The sequence below is a fragment of the Sinohyriopsis cumingii genome, chromosome 18 (assembly GCF_028554795.1).
Source record: "Sinohyriopsis cumingii isolate HCF-2022 chromosome 18, ASM2855479v2, whole genome shotgun sequence".
NCBI lineage: Eukaryota > Metazoa > Mollusca > Bivalvia > Unionida > Unionidae > Sinohyriopsis > Sinohyriopsis cumingii.
In genome coordinates, this window is record NC_142978.1 from 56551841 (window position 1) to 56569643 (window position 17803).

At 35.1% G+C, this 17803-nt stretch overlaps 1 protein-coding gene across 3 annotated transcripts in view; it reads left to right on the top strand.

Moving 5' to 3' along the window:
- Nucleotides 1-4421: 4421 nt before the first annotated feature.
- LOC149776696 (uncharacterized) overlaps nucleotides 4422-17803 on the top strand; it is a 42106-nt gene continuing 28724 nt past the window's right edge. Inside the window, exons 1-2 of one of the 3 annotated variants that reach the window (XM_089941232.1) lie at nucleotides 4422-4547; nucleotides 17060-17332. In XM_089941232.1, coding sequence (XP_089797358.1) covers nucleotides 17129-17332 — 204 coding nt within the window. In that variant the 5' untranslated portion in view covers nucleotides 4422-4547; nucleotides 17060-17128. The other 2 variants (XM_089941233.1, XM_089941234.1) reach the window with 2 other exon arrangements.

Genomic DNA, 17803 nt, shown 5'->3' on the forward strand with positions numbered 1-17803 from the left:
GTCAGCACAGATCGACCTGCTGGTCAAATATTTGCTAAAAGTCATACGAAAGCATAATTCACATGCGAAAGTGGCAACAAAACTTACTCTTTTGGTCGTTGATTTGATGAGAGTCATACGAAAGTGTGTAAGTGCTAATGAAGTTTGCTATATCTGCAAAGGTAAATGGGTATTTGTCTCCAGAATACCTGCTTCGTCTAAGAAAGAGAGACAAAAGTCAAGATACCTAATATCGTTGTCAGGAGAAAGGACACTGGAATTCAGAGTGCCCTACGAGAAAAGAGAAGAAACAAAAACAAGACGAAACAGAGAAGAGGGATTCAGAAGAAGAAGAAATTGAAGATGATGAAGAACTTGTGCCAGTAAAAACATGGAAATGGAAAAATTGACAATGTGAGCCGATGCGTTGGCCCTGATGTGAAATTTCATACTACCTTCTAAAAGAGAATAGACCAGAAAGAAAACGTAAGTGTCTCTTGGTCTTGACATTGTATAATAAGGATGGCGTGTTTTGTTTTTACTCACACTTTATGAAATTGTGCTCTTTCACCTCTCTCTATCCCTCTGGATCATGTTTTAGTTAGAATTGAAATGGAAGGATGTTTTCCTTCACGCACGCTCTTTAGGCATGCAAGTCCGTAAACAATAGTCAGTCTATTCGTCCATCATTTTGTGTCTTGATGTTTCCTAAATCACACACCGATGCCATAAAATAACGGGTTAAATGGGTTTTGTAGTGTTGGGAGTGGGGGTGGGTGGGGTGTAGGTGTTTGACAGAGTTGGTCATTGCAGGTGAGGGCTTAGGTGCTTTCAAAAAACTTTTTCTTCTTCACTCTGTGTTGATGGAATATAATGGGTTATTTTCTTCACTCTCTGTTGATAGTATATATATAAAGGGTTATTTCTTCACTGCGTGTGGATAGTGTATAATGGTTTTCTTCTTCTTCCCTCTGTGGTGTGCGTGTGTGTGTGTGTGTGTGTGTGTGTGTGTTGGCGTACGTTGTGTAGATCGCATATTTGGTTGTTTTTCTTCTTCTTCCTCCCGAGTGTGGATAGTATATTTGCGGTTTGTATGCGTTAGCGACGTTGTGTGGATAGTATATTTGGGGTTTGTATTATCTCCCTTCTGTGTTGATAGTGTATTTGGGGTTTGTATGCGTTCGCGTACGTTTGTGTGGATAGTTTATTTGGGGTTTGTATTATCTCCCTTCTGTGTTGATAGTGTATTTGGGGTTTGTATGCGTTCGCGTACGTTTGTGTGGATAGTTTATTTGGGGTTTGTATTATCTCCCTTCTGTGTTGATAGTATATTTGGGGTTTGTTTTTCCTCTTCCCTCTGTGTGTGTGTGTGTGTGTTCGCGTACGTTGTGTAGATCGTATATTTGGTTGTTTTTTTTTCTTCCTCCCGAGTGTGGATAGTATATTTGGGGTTTGTTTTTTCCTCTTCCCTCTGTGTGTGTGTGTGTGTGTGTGTGAGTCTGCGCGCGTATGTTTTGTGTGTGTGTGTGTGTGTGTTTGTTCGCGTACGTTGTGTAGATCGTATATTTGGTTGTTTTTTTTCTTCCTCCCGAGTGTGGATAGTATATTTGGGGTTTGTTTTTTCCTCTTCCCTGTGTGTGTGTGTGTGTGTGTGAGAGAGAGAGTCTGCGCGCGTATGTTGTGTGTGTGTGTGTGTGTGTGTGTGTGTTTGTTCGCGTACGTTGTGTAGATCGTATATTTGGTTGTTTTTTTTTCTTCCTCCCGAGTGTGGATAGTATATTTGGGGTTTGTTTTTTCCTCTTCCCTCTCTCTGTGTGTGTGTGTGTGTGTGTGTGAGTCTGCGCGCGTATGTTGTGTGTGTGTGTGTTTGTTCGCGTACGTTGTGTAGATCGTATATTTGATTGTTTTTTTTTTCTTCCTCGCGAGTGTGGATAGTATATTTTGGGGTTTGTTTTTTCCTCTTCCCTCTGTGTGTGTGTGTGTGTGTGTGTGTGAGTCTGCGCGCGTATGTTGTGTGTGTGTGTGTGTGTGTGTGTGTGTGTGTGTGTATTGGTCTCTGTTTGTCCCTATAAAACTCACTTTATCCCTATCAGATACACTCTACCTACCTACCTACAGTAGCGCGTATTCAGGTCATCCACTTGCAACACTGTTGCCATTTATCCCCTAGTGTTCAGTGCAGTGACGTCACTGACGCTGGAAATTTTGAGACTATAAATATCGACTTGGGGATTTCCACATTTTGTAGCTATACATATATACTAGAATTCATAAACAGGAACGTCACTCAAGCTGAGGCTATAAAAAGATAGTGGGATTTTCCAAAGGAAAAACCCACAAGTTGGAGCTATAAATAGATAGTGGGATTTCATAGGAATTTCAGCTGATTATAGATACATAGGTATTTATCCACGATCGTCACAGAAGTTGATATTGTAAGTAGTTACTAATTTTATCCATTTTAGTCTAAACCATTGTAACTTAATTTTCGGGGATATGTTTATTTTCCTTTAAATTCTGGGACAATTTCGTCATTTTAGCGTTACTTTTAGTCACATCCATTTTGTCGTTGAGCATTTCCTTGATTATAGCTATTTATAGCATCATTACAATTATGCAAATTTTTGAACACCCCAGCAAGATTTCAGGTCTTGGTAATGTTTATATATAAATCTCACGCTTGTACTAGTGTATGTATGTCTCTGTCTCTGTTGTGTTTGACCCGCTACCATCATTGTCCCTAGACAATCCCACCATGTTCAATTTCCCTTGACGCTAGACAGTCCCACGATTTTTCTCCATATTCAATTCCCCTTGACGCTAGACAGTCCCACGATTTATTCCCATGTTAAATTCCCCTTGTCCCTAGACAAGCCCAAACTCTATTCCCATGTTAATTTCCCTTGTCCCTAGACAGACCCAAACTCTATGTTAAATTCCCATTGTCCCTAGAGTTGCCCACGATTTTTCTCCATGTTAAATTTCCCTTGACGCTAGAGTTGCCCAAGGGGTCTTGTAATGCTAATTCCCATTGACGGTAAAGTGGCCCACTTAACTACTCTTGTGTGTTCATTAGTACTTTCAAGACTGGACTATTGTAACTCAGTTATGTCTGGTTCATCTCAATATCTACTCGATAAACTTCGGAAAGTTAAAAACGAAGCTGCTCGGATCATCCTTAGAGTACACGATCAGAGCACACCTCCCCGCTGCTCTTTACCCTACACTGGCTATCCATTCAATCCAGAATCAAACACAACATTTGTTCTCTGTGATACGTTTCACTAACGGATTCCAGCCCAACATACCTATCCGACTTCACCCATGTGTACACACATGCAAGATACCTACGCTCCTCTTCTGATAATCATATACTCAATATTCCCATTATGAAAACGAAGTCATATGGACAACGTTTTTTGCATACCAGGGCCCAGCAGCGTGGAACGAATTGCCAACTGAACTTAGACACAAAGACACAGCGATCCCACTCAAGAGTGCTCTTAAAACTCACCTATTTCGACTGCAAGAACAAACTTAAAGACCTAATAATGTTTCCTACCTTAAATATTTTCAGCATGTTTTTTTATGTTTTCTAATTTCACGGTGTTTGTTTTTTGTAATCATATCATTATATGTTGCGTTTTTTTATGTTATAGGTGTTGTCTAATGCTGTAAAGCGCTTAGAGCTTCTAAAGATTAGGCGCTATACAAAGTCCTCTTTATTATTATTATCTGAAGTAATGCCAAGCGAAATACTCTAACCTATCAGTTATACACCAAAATGGATTAAACATAATTTCTTTTAAAGATACCTTTGATATAACATATTTTTCGTAAACAGCCAGGATACCCAGTGGGGAAAACACGCAAAATGTTTTTGTTTAAAAATCTTAAGTTTAGACCGCCAGTTTATTTAGGACACACGGTACTAATTATACGGAAGAACTGTGAACCAGTCCTGAAATGAGTGAGAGTATTTACGGGTTTGGTGGTCCATAATTGGTTAATAATGAAAATTAAAATTTTATTAAAAATATCGTTTGATAGATTATCCTATATGTAATTAAAACAAATATAGACAAAATTCTATACATGCAACTTTAGTATTTTTCCAGGCTTGACTTAGGAGTACTCAATAATGAAAGTAGCCCTGATTCATTTGGTGCAGAATCAATAACTCAATAACATGTGTTTCATGCACATGTAAATAAACAAAATGCTGCGGCTCATGTGGTGTTCTCCACACATAAGCTTGCACCAAGGTTAGTTGTGCATGAAAAATTATAGGTCTTATCATCAGCACCCAGAAATTTTAAGTTATTGAATATGATAGTGTTTTCATATGTTTATTATTGGAGTTGAATTAGTACCGTGAGTCCTTTAGCGGAATTGGAGCGAATGACTTCCGGGGCATATATTTGACCTGATAAAATAGCTGAGGTAATCCGAATGCTGTTTACGTAAAGTGTTCCAATTCTTCGGAAACATTTCGTCGTTTTTAAATAGTTATGATGTCAAATCATGTGGTCATTTAAGAAACAATTTTTGCTCAGTTTCTAAAAAAGGTAACGGTAATGTTATATTGCAGTTCATTCTCAACGAAAGTATAGAGGAAAGGAGAGAATATCAAGTCGTAATTCCTGCCATTACTTAATGGTACTGAGTACTGTCACTACTGATCTTGCTAGGATGTCGTAGCCTCAACTTGATTTGTTGTGGTTGAGGTAGGAGTAAGGGTACTAATATTAGTACTACTACTGATCTTGAATTTAAAATTAAACAGACGAAGTTCAGCATGGGTCTCGAGAAAGAGATCCCATAAGACATGACTGTTAATGCTTGACGAATTCGTCAAAAACGTGCTAAAAGGTAGTCCTTTGTTGTAAAACATCGACAGTGATGTCTGTGATTTAACTCCCTACCCGATTGTAAGACTCCTCAGATTATATTTGTTACTTAGACCAACAAGTTATTCTCCACCTTTAACTTGTTGGTCTAATTTGTTACTATGTTTGTGCAGATGACAACATAAATATCAAGTTAGGCGTCTTACATTGAAGGACACAACCTTAAGGTCTAGAATTCGCTCCACACAGCATCGCGAATGATAACCATGGCTATAGCTTAGAGAATTTTCACGCTAGCATCCTTAAATGTACATAACATTACTTCATTCCGGGCACAAACTGTTTTAGCACCATTATAATCAACAGTGTAACACTTGCCACTCATTACCTTTTTTATGGGCACCAGACAGATGTCCCCCATTTCCCAAAAAAACATTAAAAAAGTATTTTATGTTTGTGAGTTTCCTCCTCAGATATGTTGTATGTTCTGTTTAAACAGAATTTTGTATAAAACATTTAAATTTAAATTTTTGATGGGGTATTTATTTTTCCCTAGTGTTATCTATAGGGTCGTTCGTCCGAGCCTGGTTTTATTCACCTTGCTATTTTGATATTTTTTAACATGTATACAAATTTACAGAGTAAAGTTCTTGTAAATGGGCAATTTTCAGATTGGTTCTCAATTGGCCAAGGAGTGAGACAAGGGGGTGTTTTGTCAACCTTGATGTACACAATATTTATAAATGACTTGCTGCTACAGTTAGAAAATAGTGGATTTGGAGCAAAGATTGGATCCTTAGCTGTGGGAAATCCAACCCTAGCTGATGATATTTCACTTTTGGCTATATATCCTAGCAATCTACAAAAGCTGTTAGATATAGCATACGACTACAGTAATAAGTGGCGATTCGAGCTTAGTGTTACAAAGTCATACATTATCATTTTCGGACCCCAATACAAGAATTTTATCAATATGAAATGGTATCTTGGCCCATCATGTTTGCCGGTCACCGATTCGGCAACACACCTGGGTCACCGGATTAACTCAAAGCTGACGTCGCATGACGCAATACTCGATGCATGCAAGAAAGGGAAAAAATCTTTTCACGGTCTGTTTGGTATTGGCATTAAACCGAATGGTTTAAATCCTTTGGTTGCTGCAAATGTAATTAAAAAGGTAATTTTCCCTTCAATGTTTTATGGAAGTGAATTATGGTGTAACATTTCAAAAAGTGACCTCGCTTTATTGGATAAAACTCTGAGGTATTTTGCCAAACATTTACAAGGTTTTCCAATACATACAAGATCAGACATTGCCCTGGGAATGCTAGGATGGACATCAGCGCAGTCCGAAATTGATAGAAGAAAATTGATGTTTTTACACAGATTGTGTTTGATGCCTAACAATGTACATACTAAACGTGTGTTTAACGTTGCTTTTTTAACTTCATTCTGAGCGGATGCATGTCAAGCTGCGGGTTAATTTCAAATTTATATTATACCTCAAAGAAGTTTGACTTGCTCGGGTATCTAACTGATTATTTACATTATTCTGAAATTCCAGATAAACATAATTGGAAAGAAATTGTAAGGTCAAAAATTGTTGGTCTTGAAAATAGCCTCTGGAGAGTTCGTATGTCTAATCAAGCAGATTTTGATAGATTCTCTTCGATACACGAATACTTACGACCTGCCTCAGTGTGGCAGTGGGCTAAAACTAGACAACACACTAAGGTATTTACATATGTAGCTAAACTATGGGCTGCTGTTCCACAAACACAGCTTGATATGTGTATTAGATGTGGGAATGGTTATACAGACTTGATACTTCATTGTTGTGTTAGTTGTCCTTATATGTCGAACTTTCGAAATTCTTTCTGGGATTTCCTTACTGATAAATTTCCCCTGAGCCTGCACATTACGTTATTTAATGCAGAAGATGAGCTGCAACTACAATATCTTTTAGGTAAAAGGTTACCATCAGGAGTAATCGACAAAGAAAACTCCAAGCTATTCGTCCTGTATGCAGCATACTTTGTCATGCAGTGTGCAGCTATCTTCTGTAAATAAGGTACTGAAACTTGCAACTTATGAGTTGACGAACACTTTGTTGATTGATATTGTGTAAGAATTTGTATTCCAATATAGAATATTTTTTTTTATTTTTTTTTTTTTTTTTTTTTTTTTTTTTTTTTTTTTATATTTATTGATTGTATTCAGATGATTTATTCTTATATCATGTAATCTTCCATGGAAGGAAATAAAGATGATGATGATGATGAAGTTAGGCGTCTTACATTGAAGGACACAACCTTAAGGTCTAGAATTCGCTCCACACAGCATCGCGAATGATAACCATGGCTATAGCTTAGAGAATTTTCACGCTAGCATCCTTAAATGTACATAACATTACTTCATTCCGGGCACAAACTGTTTTAGCACCATTATAATCAACAGTGTAACACTTGCCACTCATTACCTTTTTTATGGGCACCAGACAGATGTCCCCCATTTCCCAAAAAAACATTAAAAAAGTATTTTATGTTTGTGAGTTTCCTCCTCAGATATGTTGTATGTTCTGTTTAAACAGAATTTTGTATAAAACATTTAAATTTAAATTTTTGATGGGGTATTTATTTTTCCCTAGTGTTATCTATAGGGTCGTTCGTCCGAGCCTGGTTTTATTCACCTTGCTCGAAGTCCCTTCCCTTGAAAATTTTGTGACCTTTTCTAGACGTCGCCTAAGTCTCATTGCTTGCTATGTGTATTAGTGCTATATTGTGTGTATGGTATATTTTCTGTGTGTTTGAGACAGCAAGTATAAATCAAGTTTTTTCCCAGTTGTCTTATTTCAATTCTTTGGATTTAAAATCCATTTTAATATATTTTATGTTATTTTCCATTAATTTATTTTCAATTTAGAATTTTGGCGATCAGAACGGAGCAATATATTAGGCTATGAAAAAAAATTATATTGTTTTATTCGAGTGTTAATCTGTGTCGTTCATCGCAAAAAGTGCTAGAATTAGAAATAGATAGGCTGTGCTCGATTCAAGATCCACACTTCTTTATTCTCATTGTATTTCTCCTGAATCATGTTAGGCCTCTTTTTATTATTTTATTAAATTATTTCTTTTAAAAAAATCCAAAATTGTTTGTATACCTACAAGATTGTAGATTTGTCAACCATACAGTATGGGAGCTGCATGGTTTGAGATAAAGAAGGGGTCAGTGGGGTATTTACTATGTAGTATTCTCTGTTGTATTTGTGTTTTTGTTTTGTCTGTTTATGTTCTGTATGGGGTGTTTTTCCAAGACAGTATCACACCCCTAATGGGTAGACAACCAAAGCTCTCCCTCCCATTCCCCTCACCTTTATGTTCCTTCCTCTACCCCCAATTTCTTAACAAGTTATTTCATAGTTATCCACCTATCACTATTATTTCCCCGCAGGCCCTAATTGTTCCAATAATGTAATCTGTAATTTTATAAAGTGTATTTTTGTCAAATTTCCCATCTAAAAATAAAATATTTTCTCTTGTAATTGTCCTTTTTGCATATTTGCCCTATTAACTTTAGTCTTTCTTCTTTTCTTCTTTCACACTGTGTCATGGTATGGTATTTACTGAAAGGGGCGTTTTTACATAGTGGACATTTTGGCGATACTCTGATCATGTGCCGTCTCACTGCCACCTCTCCTGTCAACCATGCATTGTGCATGTATTTGAAGCAGAGGTTTTGAATTTTAAGTGATCCTAATTTGTTCCAGTGCCCCCAGGCTCTTTCCTAATTTACCCCTAAATTTTCTTGTTCTACTTTACTCCTCCTTTTTTTTGTTGTATCTTCTCTTATCCATTGATATGTATCTTTTTCATCCTTTTCCCATAAGTCTGTTTTATCATGATATTTGTAATTCTTTAATATGCCTGAACTTTCTAGGTATGTCTAATTTTTTTATTAATTTATTATTTTGATCTATTTCTCTCCTATTCCTCATCGTAAAACCGTACCAGTATATGTATGTCCCTTCCCACGGTAGGTTGGGTTCAGATTTTAATCTTTTAAATCTATTTAAAATGTTGGCATATTTAATTAAAATGGGATTAGGTAATGCTAATCCCCTCCTTTCTCTCGCTCTATATAACATTTCTGTATTTTTTTTAAAGTGGCTTTTTCTATTTCTGTAGATTTTAAAATATAGTTTATGTTAGAGTACATGTATGTTTTGGCCACCTGGGCCCGTTCCATTACACAAAGTGTCATTAGTGCCCAGATATTCACATATTTTCTATTTTCTTTTTCATGTTTTTACAGTTTTCCTGTTCATCTCTTCTCCCAAAGTAGACTCCCAATGCCTTAACTTGGTCCTTGATTAGATAGGGTAGCAATCCGGAGTGATTGCCCCACCAGTTCCGTGTCTTTAATATTTCTGTTTTTTCATGGTTGATTTTAGACCCTGAAGCCTTACCAAATTTTTCAAATTCCTTTTCAAGGTGTTTGAAGGAATTTGGGTCTTTTATAAAGTTAGTACAATCATCTGCAAGTTGTAGCATCTTAATTTCATCCTTTATATTTGGAACTTTAATACCTTCAGTTTTACTGTTCAGTCTTATTCTTATACTTAGGATCTCAATTGCTATTACATATAATAGGATAGATAGTGGGCATCCTTGCCTCACTGATCTTTGTATGTCGAATTTTCCCGTGTTCGCTCCATTGACCTGTATTCTTGAGGTTATTTTGTTGTACAGGATTTTAGTCCACTTTTGAAAGTTATTTCCAAATCCAAATTTTTCTAAGACTTTTTGCATATAGTTGTGTTCTAATCTGTTAAATGCTTTTTCCTGGTCAAAAAGTACCGTAGCACCTTTTAGCCCACATTCCTGTATATATTTTAATACTTAAAATGTTATTTTGAATGTCCCTCCCCTTGGCCCCACATGTTTGATTTATGTTTATGATTTTATTCATTCCCTTTTTAATTCTTTCTGCTAAAATTTTACTTAATAACTTGTAGTCCATATTTAGGAGGCAGATGGGCCTCCAATTTTTTTAGATCTTCCCTATCCCCCTTCCCTTTGTATATTAGTGTTATAATCCCTTCCCTCATGCTTTCTGTCATAGTATCATTTCTCAAATGAATATTGTTGTATAACCATTCTAAAATGGGCGACAACTCGCCACGGAATTTCATATAAAAATCCGTGGTGAGTCCATCTCTACCTGGGGATTTTCCTTTAGTCAAGTTATTTATACTATTTAAAATTTCTACTCTTGAGATGAAATCATCACACAAGTTCTTGTGTTCTGATGATATCATCTCGCAATCTATTCCTCGTAGGTACTCCCCTATTGTGTTATTATTAATATGTTGTGAGGTATACAACTTACTATAAAATTCTTCAATATGTTTTAAAATTTTCTGTCTGTCGGATACCTTTCCTTCATTCATTTTTAAAGTTTCAATATATTTTTCACCATCCCCCCAACTCCTCTCTTTTATATAGGCCCTCCACTTTTTTATATATTGTGGTAAATTTTCCAGCCCTTATCTCTCTGCCTTTGTTTTCTTCATCTAATATTTGATTTAATTACCCTTTAAATATACTTTCTCTCTCATTTGTATTAATTTTTTCTAGCTGCCTTATAATCATGTCTTTTTCCATTTTTTTGTTTTTCCTTCCTTATTTTTGAATAAGTAATAGCTTTTTTTTAAATAAAGTTTTTAATTTATCTCATTCATTTAAAATATCTATGTTTCCATTATCTATAATTTTTTTTTATTTCAACTTTAATTTCTTCGATAAAATCTTTCTCATCTAAAATCTTGTTATTCATTTTCCAGTTCCCTGTACTCCATTTAAGTTTATTTTTCAATTCTATTTCTAAATATACTAACTTGTGATCTGAGACTTTAAAATCCGTAATACAAGCTTCTTTATATATCTTTTTTTCATAGTAGGTACAACAGAATTTATCTAATCTACTTCCTTTGTATATTTTGTACTCGTATGTGTATTCCCTCCGAAGTAAATTTAATTTCCTATATACGTCTAACATTTTGTGTTTGTTTAGGAAAAATTCCAACTCAGGTTTAAACCTTACGTCATTTTGTAGTTAATTCCCCTACTCTATCTATATTTTTTCCCACCCAGTTAAAATCTCCCCCTAAAACTAAATTTTCCCTGGTATATTTTTCCATGTACATGTATTTAGATAAGTTTTTATGTGTTCCAGGCTTGATACTTGGAATTTTAAAATTACTTAATTATTTAGTGTCAAGTCAGACTCTTCACATCATGTTGTACATACTGTATATATTGTACATAACAGATAGAAGGCCTCAAGGTAGATTAGTTCTGTAACTAATTGAGTTACCTTCTCTAAATAAAGTCTTTATTATTATTATTATTATTGTTATTATTATTATAAAAATTGTTGTTTGTGGTATCTATTGGCCGGCATGTGTACTTTTAAAAGGTGGACATCTTCTATTATAATGTGGATTATTCTCCCTTTAAAAAAATCCCCTTCATTTTCCCTTTTCCAGTTTACTCCCCTTTTATTTTTAATAAATGTTGCTACCCCTCCTCTTACGTCTTTCCCCATAAAATCATTTAAAATCAGTATACCATTCATTTTTTCCTCACATAACGCCAGTAACTCTTTAGTGAATCCATTATGTGTTTCTTGTATAAATAGATTGTCATTATTGGTTTCATTACATAATTTGATTAATTTATCCCTATTAATCCCATTTACATTTATAGATGAAACACATAAGTTTTTTCCTTCGATTTTTCATTTTCCTTCCAGGTTGCTGCATTTTGGTTATACAGTGATTATTATTTAAAATATAGTTATGAATATATAGTATGTATGTTAATTAATTTGATAATTTATTTGTTTTTGTTTGAGGGGGCACTGGATCCCCCCCGTATTATTATATGCTGGAGTAACTTCCTCCATTATGTTCTCTTCTGTCCTGTCTATACTCGTTTGATCTGCGGTATTTTCTGTGTTTATTTCCGTTTCATTTTTGTGTTCCATTATTTTTGAGTCAGTTTCATTTTCCGTTCCTGTCTCAATGTCGTTTTCACTGTATTCTTTATCTCTGTCACTGTCTATTTTGCTCTGGTCTTCACTGTGACTTTCTTGTTCCTGTTTCAATTTTTTCTTCCCCCCCATTCTTATCATCCTTGATTTCATAAATTGACTGCGGACTTTTTCGTTCTGTGTCACTATTGCCTCTCTCTTGGGATGAACCCAACCTAGAGAGGGCTTTCCTTTTTTTCAGTCTCAGTTTTGGTAAGGGAGTAGAGGTGAGGTGATTCATGCTCACTTCTGACTCCTCATCTTTTGTTTTTCCCTTTTTGACTCCCAGGGAGTTTTCCTCCTCTTGTAGGTGAGAAAACCTATTAGTTAGTGTAATTGGGTTTGCCTTGTAGGGAGTTTTTAGTTTCCCTGTTTTATTGGGACTTAAGATTTTTTCCCTTTCTGGGGTTGGTGAATTGCTACTTATTTCTGTTACGTCTATTTCTGGTAAGTTCATGAGTTCGTTCTTTACTGAGATATCAGTTTTGTCTCCCTCCTCGTTTCTTATTTCCTGTATTAATCTACTTAGTTGTGTGTTAAAATCACTGTTGGGTATTGATTGATTGCTAGCTACTTTGCTAGCGTAAGTTGTTGTTGTTGTTTGTGCCTGCTGGTTTGTGCACTCCTTGGGATTATGCCTTGTCTGCTGACATTTAGGGTACTTCCTGTAGTTCACGCACCCCCGGAACCAACTTTTCAGTCTAAATCCCATTACATAAAAGAATGTCGGAATTTTTGGGGCATCTTCTTTTGCCACAGTGAGGATTCATACACCTGTCTTAACATTCCCAAATCCCCATACTGTGGCCATTTTTGCTTTTTTAACTTTGGTTTTTAGTTTCCACTCAACTTTGTTTATAACTTCAGTGGTCTTGACTTCCAGAGGGAGGCCTGATATGGAGACATCTATTGTCTTGGCCTCTGTCTCTCTGGTTAGAGGTTCAGTTTTGTATATATTTGCCTTATTTCCCTTTATTTCAATTTCGGCCGCCTCTATCAAGGGGTTGTCGAAGTCCTTAGGATAAATGACGTACTTGTTATAGCCTGCATTCTGCAGGCCATCTACTTTGTCTATATCAATCCCCATTACCTTAAGGGCAGTCAGAACTTCAGCTTACTTAGGCGCGCTAGCTACATTTCCAAAATCTATCGTTTGACACACGGGCGAGTGGAATGCCATGAGCACTCTATCCTCTACTTTAGTCTTAAAGTAGGTACTTAGCTTGGTTCCCCCGACTGCACAAAGTTAGGCAAGATTTCTGTTTCTAATTCCATTTGCACTGAGATAATTTCACCTATCAAACAGTAGCTACTAATTCACTAGGTAATTACTCACAAAGGCGGTGAGCACTATTCTAGATTTTGTGCAATTGGATCTACACACACCTCAAATACAAAAATTAGTTCAAAATCCAATGGGACTAGGTAAACATTAATGAAAATGCATTGAAATTTTAAAAATTGAAACAAATTAAGGTTCCCAATTGGGACAAAAAGAAACAAAAACAAATGAAAACAATAGGAAAAGGAATTTTGGATCTAGTGCAATTGCTCTAGATAAAAAGTGTAATACATGTACCTTTCTGTAGGTGAGTTATCATCAGTTGGTATTCCAAGTTTGCCTCAGAGTGCGCAAAAAGTATGTCTGCTCACCTTGACAACCACTCATTACATGCTGAAACAGGGTAATCTGATTGATGTCAGATATTTCAGTGCCATTGTGGAAAAGTCTATTTGTTTTTAAAGAGTGATCAGCTTTTCTATTCAGCATGATGTTGTTGATTGTTGACTCCCATTGATTTCTTTGCAGTATAAAAGATTTACTCTACAAGAAGTAATGAGAAAAAGGTGGATTGCATGTACACAGACCAATAATTTTCAGCATTTATCAAATGAATGGCATTGCACTGTATGTCACTATGAATAATTTTTTAATCATTCATGTATGAAATGAATTTTGTAGTTTTAGCTACATTGTGTGATGTTGATTTGAAAATTCAGTGAGAAAAAAATACATAGATATCATTAACAATGCTGTGTGGCATAAGCTATGGCAAGAGGGTAGACCAACAAGTTAATTTATTCTAGATTTGCATGGTATCACCAGTATACAGGTTTACCATCATATTCTTTTTCAGGTGGTAGTTCCATGGTACTTTTTCGCTATATTGGTATTCAGTAATTTATGTCAGTAAGGAATACATGGAAAATCCATATGAATCTTGTTACAACTTCAATGATATTAACATGTTTTCATTATACATGGCAAAATAGTTTTTAAAAAATGAATTTCTTTTACAAAGCAGTTGTATTTGTTGCAAATTAACGTTGAATATTACAAATATAATTATATTTATAATCATTTTTTCTCATTTTTTTTTACATGTGTCAAGTACCATATTTGCTGGCCTGTAAGTTGATGCGGAGTATTAGTCAAATAAGCAAATGTGGTAAAATTTTCCATCCTTCATCCATTTATAAGTCAGTGCTGAGTATAAGACGAGGCCAGATCAATAACTCGGTTTCCTCTTTTCCACTTTTTTCCACACAGCATTGCAGAATTTATCTTATCTGTAACTCAGTAACTTTTCCAGTCTGGATCAATAAAAATAATTAAAATTACCTAATTTGTTTCACATGAATTATTTTAAATGTATTATGTACTTTTCGCTACATATAATGATGCTGACCTGAAAATTTGCTGAGTTACAGATAGAACCAAGTTTGCAATGCTGTGTGGAATTAAACTATGGTAGCTTCCAGTTTCATAAATATCAAAATAATAAATATTTCAGATTACCAATAATAGGGAAATGGCATCATTCATGCTAAAATGTTTTTTATACGTTATTTTTTTGAGAGAGAGATGCACAATTACCCTCGCATTTTTCTTCATTTACTCATGATCAAAAGATGATAATGGCATCTTTCATGCCAAAATGTTTTTTTTATAAATTTTTGTTTTAAAGAGAGATACAGAGAGATGGACATGTATTCCCTCACAGTTTTATTCTTGCACTCATGATCAAAATATGATGTATATGAGGGAGAGAGAGAGAGCGATAACAGGTCTTCATGTTTTTATTTTCTTCACCCTATTGTCCCTGTTTAGCTGAAGCTTTTGTCAAAGAGAGAAAAAATAAATAGTAAATTAAAATACATATCTTACTCCTTTAGGGTTTAAATATTCACTTTAGTTATATCCATATTGACTCCATTTACTATATTAAATTCCAAGAATGACCATTTCGTATGTTGTCTAAGTTTCTTTTCAAGTATAAACAACCTCTCCATTCCCAACAAAGAAGGTTATTTTTTTTAAAGTGCAGGTACTCCTCCTGTACTTAGGCAGCAATTGTTTTTGACCTTTGCTCATGTTTTATGTTACTTTAAATTGCTGTAAGTCCTATGAGCAAGTTCAAAAGATGTCACTAGTTAAGAAATTTATAAGAGTAACCACCTCGCATTTCTTTTCATTATGTGGTTCTATATTCATAATGCCCATGGTTAGACTCATTTCCCTATTGGTAGCCTCACTAATCTGATCTGTTCTACCAAATATTGACCTATTGAGGTGTTAGCTTTGGAAAACTGACGACATCTGTAGTATATTTAATTAGAATGTAAATACCACTACAAAGCCACCTGATTCTTGGACAATGGAAGTGATAACAAAACTAGAAGGAATTGCTTACCTAGTGGTATTAATTGATAATGTAATATGATACTGCACTGTTGTACAAGAGTATGATCACAGTCATCAAGTAAGTGAACAATACAGATTACTGTACAATCATCATTTGTCAAGACCTCTCTCTCTCTCATAATGGGGCATAATTGTTATTTGATTATGAGGTGCAATGAGAAATTGTGATGGAATATCTGTCTTTGTCATGGTTATTCACCTTCTAACTTGTCAGTTCTAATGCACACATATTAAATTTAAACAACTTATATTACAAACAATGTATATTACTAATGCATGCATCTTTAGCACATTTCCATCTGATGTAAGTTAATTTTTAATACTGACGATCCTTCTGAATGTGGGGTCCTATATTTTTTCATACACAATCTCTTCCCCAAAATGAAATATGTGTTTACACATTATTTGTTTGTACTTTTGTAGAATTTTTTCTTTACAAAAATTTATGTGACATTGATAAAGTGATTTGGATGACAAAATCCATATATAAGTCAATTCAGAATATAAGATAAAGCTAATATTTTCTGGTAAAAATAAGTATCGTTTTATAGTCCGGCAAATATGGTATGTCAAAACACTCTGGTCAAATGCAATGTTGTGAAACATATTCTGGCCAAGTTCAAGTTTCTGAAGTATTTCACATAAAAATAAAGAAAACGAAAAAGCCCCAAAACATGTCATGTTTTACTTATATACGTGTATATACATTCCTTTGTAAGATTCTGAATCATCCTATGATTTTCAGGAGCACACGTGTTTTCTGCCTCAACTTTAGTTAATTTCTCAGGTCTACTAAATGCTTTCATGTTTGCTGAGTAAGTGTGTTTTATGTTTACTGGCCCTCTCTGATAAAAATCTTGCCCAGATGCTGACATCCCATTTAGAGTTTCCCTGCATATTATGGCAGTAGTGTAGCCAGTGCTCAAAGAATTTTTTTTTAGACACAGGCTTAGTGCTGGTGACTTTAAAATAAATCACAATCCCTGGTTGAAATTCTTCAAGCCCTGACTCCAATATCCATGTGCCCAAAATTGCCCCTTTTTCTAATATTATTTGTCACACACATTGCAGTTGTTGAAATTCAAATATAAATTCAGTAGTGGGTTTGAGGTAATGCAAGTTTTGGAAATCTTGTAATCACTAAAGAATATGAGAGTTACAACCTTTAAAAGGTAAAAGAAAGAAATGGTGTAGTCTTGAATTTCTTTTCACCCAATAGACCATCAGTTCCTTTTGGGACTATTTCTCTGTGTGCTGCTCCCAGGTAGTGGATTTTCTACTGAAGCTCTTGTAAGTAATAGGGGAATAGGAGAAATTTGCCTAGATTGGTACTCTCTGCACACAGTTATTGCTAGGTAATTGATATTTTGATGTGTCCTATTCATTGGATTTAATCCTGTTCTAATTTAAATTTTTTTTCTTTTTTCAGATTCTAATGATAATGTTTCCCAGCAAGAATGATGTAATGTAGAATCCAATTTAAATCAAGCACTACAAAATGCTAAGCTTTTTAAAATCCTTTGCAAGATCAATTTCTAGTTCTGATGAGAACAGTTTGCCTGTACAACAGTCACAACCACATACACATAGCGACAGAATGGAGGATGGGTTTCTGTTAGTTGGGCAGACTCGAAGTGAGCGGACTACTGTTTACACAGACAGATTCGATAACAATGTTGGGGCACCACCTCAGTATGGAGAGGTACACTATGTATTATTTTCTAACTAGTCAGCTTTATTGTTTCTTATGGGTCACCAGCATTCAGGTTTCATAAAAGTAGATGTCATTTGATCTGACTGATAATCTTGTTAAGTTATTGTGATGGTTGTAATGGTGGAATTTCTTAACCATAATGGGTTCATGTAGGTGTAATGGTGGGATTTACTATGGCTTCATGTAGCCGTAACGATGGGATTTTTATGTGTTCAAGTGGCTGTTATGGTGAGATTTTGTATGGGATAATGTAGCCATAATGGTGGGATTTCTTAGGGGTTCATAGATCCATATATGTGGGATTTCTTAGGGGTTCATGTAGTGATAATGGTGGGATTTCGTATGATTTCATTTAACATTTTAGACCATATAAGGCTGCTTCATTTGATCAGATATAGGACTCACTTTAGACGGAGATACTTTGATTAAAGACATAGCTGTACTTCTTAATTTCACTTT